Genomic DNA, 6313 nt, shown 5'->3' with positions numbered 1-6313 from the left:
CTTTAGTCCATTCTTCAAACCCGTGTCAGATTTGCTGTGTTGAGGGCCGAACACGACATTGTTGTAGTCATACACCAGCAGCGTGGAGACTGGGAACTCGTGGCTGGTGCTGCCACTTGGCGTCATCCATCGTTCCGAGGATGTCTAATTTCTAGGAGAGGATTATTTGTGCAGTCAGATTAAACGACAATAGGATGCTGTTTCATCATTCATTAGTTTTGGTCATACTGTTGTAGCACTCACCATGCCCAGGACTAAAATAAAACAACAAATTGGGCACTTGGTGTTTCATTGTCAATTTGAAATTTCCCACTGAGCAAGGACATATGATTGCATTTTTCCCATAAGAAGACATGTTCGGTTTTCAAGTGTGAGTGAGAAAAATAGCATTTTGCCAGAGTTTAAAGAGTCTGCCCAATTCTTCTGTGAACAAACTGAATTATATAGTTTTTGTATCGTTGTACAAGATGACTGTTATGCTTTTGTGGATAGGAGGCTGTAATTTCCTATGAACTTGTTGATCAAGGATAGGAGGCTGTAATTTCGTCCACCCATTTGTTTTGGTCATACAACTATAGCATTTGATTTTGGTGCCTTTTTCTTAGTTGCTAGACGAGTTGGCCTCTGGGTGGCATCTTCCATGACCAGAGTTCAAATCCTTAGTCAGATGAATTTCTGGTTCGTGGCATGAAAAAAAAATTCCCTCACCTATCCCATGTTCCCAAAACTTAGGTAAAATGGACCAGCTCTCTCACCGGGTAATGGGTCCGTGTGTGCGGACGTGACATGGAGAAATCCTCTACCTTAAGCTATAATAGTTCGCGATGTCTACCCCTACAGCTCGAGTTTTTTTTAGTTGTGCTTTTGTTTTTTTTTTTTTGTTAAGGATTATTTGCGGGAAGTCAAATCAAATAAGTATAGGTCCAACTGTGGTGGGACTAACAGCCAGACCTTAGATAACCAAACAAACCATTTTACTATGGTTCGTGACCCAATTATTGTACCAGCAAAGGTGCACCAACAGAAAATGCCAAAGGTCCAACTATATTCAGGCCCTATTTAGATTCTAAAAATTTTTACCTCAAAGTGTCACATCGAATTTTGCGGCACATGCATGAAGTACTAAATGTAGACGAAAAACAAAACTAATTGGATAGTTAGGTGAGAAATCGCGAGACAAAACTTTCAAATCTAATTAATCTATAATTAGACACTAATTGCCAAATACAAACAAAAATGCTACGGTAGCCAAAACCAAAAATTTTTACCAACTAATCGCGCCCTCGGAACACAGATGCGGTGAAATGCTCTGACCTTTGTTCTGACATGTGACTCTGCAATCCGGCCTGACAGGTGGCTTTGCGATGGAGGTACGGGGGACCGGAAGCGCCCAGAGAGGTCCTGTGTCTTCCCTGGCTACTGTGAGCGCCATGCGGATGCACCTCTCCTCCACTTCCTCGTCGGCGGCGGGGGCGGCCACTGCTAATGCAGTGCGCATCATTTCGCCCGCTCACCGCGCGACATCTAGTCGGAATTTAGGGAGGCTGTCTTCCCTTTTGAAATAACACTCCAGAAATATGCATTTCTTTGGAGGTTTTTAGCAACCGTCAAGGTTATATATATATATCCTTAGGGAAATTGGTGACCCTCAAGGGTATTCTATTTTGTGGTAGTGAATTAAACCCTATGGCTTATTTGATCCTTTGTGTTCTCCTTTTTGATTCGTCCCAATAACAAGCATGTATTCATGATGATCATTACACATTTAGCACATTTAAATGATTGTCATTAGATACATAAGTGTAGAATATACATAGAAGATAAATTTGAAACACATACGAACCAACTATACATAACAAGGTGTAAAAGCATCGATTTATTTCATCCTTATGTATGAACTTGAGGCATCTGAAGGTCTGCCTACTCAGTGGGGTAGGAAGGCTCCATGGCCAGGCCACACATGCCTCTCTTGTCTGAAATATCTTTCTCCATCCTCAGATAACCATTCTCTCCCCATGTGGTGCCCCATGAGTTCTTCATCAACCAATACTTGGTGCCATCACTGGTCTTTCCATAACCAATGGCGGCAATCCCATGGTCCAAGTCAGTACCGCAGGAGCCAGTCATCACACCGCCAGAGTAGAACTGAAATGTCATGTCTCCACCATCGACGGCCACCGACACGGGCTGGTTCGCCACTGCCTTCATCAGAGCTGCCTCATCATTTGCTGGTACATCCTCATAGCCTTTGATGGTTGCAGCACTATTTGATCCGCTCTTGCACTTGCCATCGGCAGCTGTGTAAGGATAGCTGGACTCTGTGGTTAGTCCACCATTCTTGATGATGAACTTGAAGGCGTCATCCATCAAACCACCCTCACAGCCCTGGTCCTCACCATGGACATCACAATCTACCAACTCTTGTTCCGAGAGTGAGGTGAGCTTGCCGGTGCTGATTTTCACAATGCCCTCTGTGGCAGCCACAGCTGAGAATGCCCAGCAGCAGCCTACAATTGATTAGGTTTGAACATATGTCATCATTACACAAAATATATAGTTGCTCAAAAGTATTGTTAGCTACAATATATACTTACCACATTGCCCTTGATCCTTGATGGGAGTGACGGCACCCTTGGTCCTCCAGTCGACCGTTGCCGGAAGCGCATCGACGCTAACATTCTCGTATCTAAATCCAGTAGGGACCTTCACCGGGCTAGGTTTGAAGCCCTTGTCAGTCTTGGTAGCCCTGAACTCGTCATTGGTGAGGTCCGCGAATTGGTTAATGCCGAGCCGGAACTTGCGGTTCCCGGCAGCGTTGAACGACTCGATGAACTTGACATTTGCCTTGAACACCTCAAACCTCTGCGCCTTCTCGGTGGCATCTTTGTAAACGCGGCTGTACCGTGCCATCCACTGATCATGCCTCTCCATCATTGCTGAGTCGTCGTCGTTCAGGTCGCGAGCAGCGAGTGCTGCACTGCACAAGAAGGAGCCGATGAGGATTGCAAAGATCAATGCCTTGGGGGTAGCCATGGTCGATCAGGCCTGTCAATTGCTTGCTGCTACGGCTTTTGATTTGGTGACCGGAACTGGGCGTAGCATGGGTATATATAGCTGCCGATCTCTCTGTATTCTTGGAAGTACGTACGAAGATACGGTGCTTCTACGTTATATCGTGCGGAAAGGGACAGGTCCGTGGCCGTGAAGCTTTATGTTTTCCGACGGTATAAAATACTTCCAGACGTGAATTTGCTGCTCTGCTGTGGATGGCCTTTGTGGCTTTGTTTATGCTTTGCGTTCCCACAAAGAATTAATATAAGCCCCACCTTTGTTCGCTGGCATTCAACATATATCAAATAAAAATTGGAAAAATACCAAACTTGTTGGGGGCTTGGGGCTGGAGCAAATGTGATTTCGACGCAATATTATTGTATTGGCAGCAGTTTGCTACGGAGTTCTTTGGACGACGTACTCTGGTTCTGCTATGGTAATTCTAAATCCGATTTCACACTGTGTGAACAGAATTGGAAATAGTTGACATACTGCTTGATAGCACCCTGAATTTTGAAAAAAAAAGCATCCTGAACGCTTAAAAGATTGTTAATTCAATAAAATCTTTCAGGTTCAGAACTAAACTTCACATGCTATGTAATTGAAACTTTCTAATTCAGGTGTATTTTTTCTCTTATCTTTGAACCATGCCGCTCATGTTAGGCTTTCCAGTTCTGCGGTTACTCCTTGCTGTCTAGCCATGGTTGTGCCCCAAGCTTTGGTGTCGCTCGGCGGGTCGTCGTGTTTCTTCAGTACTTGTCAGTGGTTAGTTGGGTCGATTCGATCAAATTGGAGCTTATTGTGGCGTGAGTTTTGATAGTTGTCCGGTTGTATCAAAGTTGACGAGTGAAACACTCTTTTCAGCTATATGGTTTTGGGCTTAGTTTTCATTCAAAAAACTGGACGAGCACTTGCCTTTTTTCTTCCTTCGTCTAATAGAAATCGCGGCAAAGCTTTTGCCGTCCTTTCTAAAAAAACATTTTTTAATGCAAGCTCTTTTAATCTGACTCAGCACAAAATTCTTCTACAGAACTGAAGTTTGTTAATGGGCCATTGCTGTTACTTAAGCAATAAAAATTTTCACTATGGGTTCATATGAATGAAAAAGCTAATAACAGTCCTTTTTCTTTGGAAAAATATAATAATAGCACTAATAATTTGTCAGTTGCCTCTCTCTCCTCTGTACCACACACCGTCGCCCTTCTTGTCCCTCCAAATAGGTGGGATATCCTGGCGGGATGGCGGTGGGTACCCAGCTGATATACTCCCTCCATATCGTAATTAGAAGTTGTTTAGGACATGAATGTGACTACCAAAGAGTCATTAATTAGAGAGTATTTTTTCCTGTCTGCCCCTATTAAATACACCTATGGGTGCATTGTATATGAGAACGAATCAGAGTTGGAGTGACTATCGCAATGCTGTTAGTGCCCCAAGGTCCTAGGTTCGATTTCTGGTGGGTGCACATATTTTTAGATTTCGCTATTTTGCATGGCTATTTTGCATGCTACTGTGCGGAACGAGTCTGCCGTGCGCGCTCGCGCCTGGGCGCGCGTTTGCTTCCTGTTTTGGCGCGGTACCATCGAGTTTGGGCGCTCGTGCCATTCAATTTTTCATTTTTTTCGGCCTGGCGCTCGTGCATGCGATGTTTGGGATACCTGCAGACAGCTTAATAAAGTGCCGCAGTCCTTCAGTTCATCACGCCACATCTATTCTTCATGCCACTTCGTTTGAGTAGTACTGAGCCATATCTTTAGCTTAGCATGGCTGATTTGTGGACTGGGTTCGATCTGAATGAGCCCGGCGCTGAAGATGACGACGACGCCGCTACGTTCGACCTCGACGAGCACGAAGATGGCGACGGCAACGCTGCGTTTCATCTCGACGAGCCTCAAGATGACGACGACGCCGCTGCGTTCGACCTCGACGAGCACGACGCCGCTGCGTTCGATCTCAACATGCCTCTGATGGAGGATCAGAATAACAATGGTAATGGTCTTTCCTTTTATGATATTCACAGCAGCCATGCAAAAGTACTCCGTGCCTATTAGACAGGGTTTGATTTGAACTATAATTGGAGTTGTTGAATTGGATCAGAATATGGAGCTATTGATTTTGATTATTTACAGAACCATGCTGGTACGTACTACAAGTGCTTGTTAGCACAATCTTTTGAATAGAATATGTCGTCTGTAAGTTGCATGATTGTGCTTGTTTTAACAGATCATGCTGCGGGAACTAATAAACGTGCTTGTTTTAACAGAACATGCTGTTGTGGAGAACCCCACCGTGGAAGAACAAGTTCAACGGACTCACCAAAGGAAAGAAATGTCTGGACACCTCCGAAAACAAGTTTATCAAGCTTTGTTGGCTAGGAGCAACAATGGGAAACTAGACAAGAATGACACTGCAGCGGTTGCCGAGCAATTTGGGCTTAATATTAAGTCAGTTCAGAGGGTATGGCGGAGAGGTAAAATACAACTTGCAAACTCAGTTCCAGTTGTGGTTTCTAGTCTAAAGAAGGGTAGAGTAGGCCGTAAGCACATCCCTGTGGATTTAGAAGCATTGAGAAACATTCCTTGTGGACGAGACCACATCTAGGGCATGGATAGAACCACGAGTGCGCACGGTTCCATGCTTCGCGATCCTCATGGACGAGACCACAGCGACCGCATACAAACGCCCCCGGCGGCAAGGAATCCGACACCACCTCCATGGAGTCCAGCAACTCCGGCGTGATGGAGTCCGGCGGCATCTATGACTCCGGCACCGCCTCGTCCAGCTCCTGTGAGTCCAGCGCCACGGCGTCCGCGGGGACCAGCACGTTGCCCTCATCCGGCTCCTGCGAGTCCAGCGCCACGCCGTCCACGGCGACCTCCTGCGAATCCGGCACGACGCCGTCCGCGGTGAGCAGCACGATGACCTCGTCTGGCTCCTGCAAATCCAGCGCGACGGACAACAGCAGGTCGGAGTCCACGGACAGCAGCGGGTCGACGACGTCCTCTGCGGCGACCTCCTCCGACTCTAGCCCGGTGTCCTCCGCGGCGAGCACCTCCGACTCTAGCCCGACGCCGTCCGTGGCGACCAGCACGCGCGCGCCGCCGGTCTCCATAGCGACGAAACGAACCGAACAGTACTAAACCCTAGCCGCCGGAATCCACAGGCGAGCGTGAGGGAGATGAAGTAGGCGTGCGGACAGGCGGCGAGCGTGCTGTGGGCGGTCTGTGTGCTGAGGCGATCTCTTCAATCGAGGAGTCCGCGA

The 6313-nt window shown here is 46.7% G+C and overlaps 1 protein-coding gene across 1 annotated transcript; it reads right to left on the bottom strand.

Moving 5' to 3' along the window:
* Positions 1-1796: 1796 nt before the first annotated feature.
* LOC136502026 (senescence-specific cysteine protease SAG39-like) lies at positions 1797-3033 on the bottom strand. The gene is made up of 2 exons (XM_066497510.1): positions 2595-3033; positions 1797-2507 (listed from the first exon to the last, which is right to left on the bottom strand). Exons 1-2 carry the CDS (start codon positions 3031-3033, stop codon positions 1921-1923), a joined length of 1026 nt encoding a protein of 341 aa, XP_066353607.1. The 3' UTR covers positions 1797-1920.
* Positions 3034-6313: the final 3280 nt, after the last annotated feature.

Source organism: Miscanthus floridulus, chromosome 13 (assembly GCF_019320115.1).
Source record: "Miscanthus floridulus cultivar M001 chromosome 13, ASM1932011v1, whole genome shotgun sequence".
Lineage (NCBI taxonomy): Eukaryota > Viridiplantae > Streptophyta > Magnoliopsida > Poales > Poaceae > Miscanthus > Miscanthus floridulus.
The sequence above is the reverse complement of the archived record's forward strand: the minus strand, read 5'-3'. Positions and strand labels throughout refer to the sequence as shown.

Coding starts and splice junctions, on each gene's coding strand:
- LOC136502026 (XM_066497510.1), bottom strand. CDS start 3,033: ATGGCTACCCCCAAGGCATTGATCTTTGCAATCCTCATCGGCTCCTTC. Junction 2,508..2,594: donor CAAGGATCAAGGGCAATGTG/GTAAGTATATAT, acceptor AATCAATTGTAG/GCTGCTGCTGGGCATTCTCA.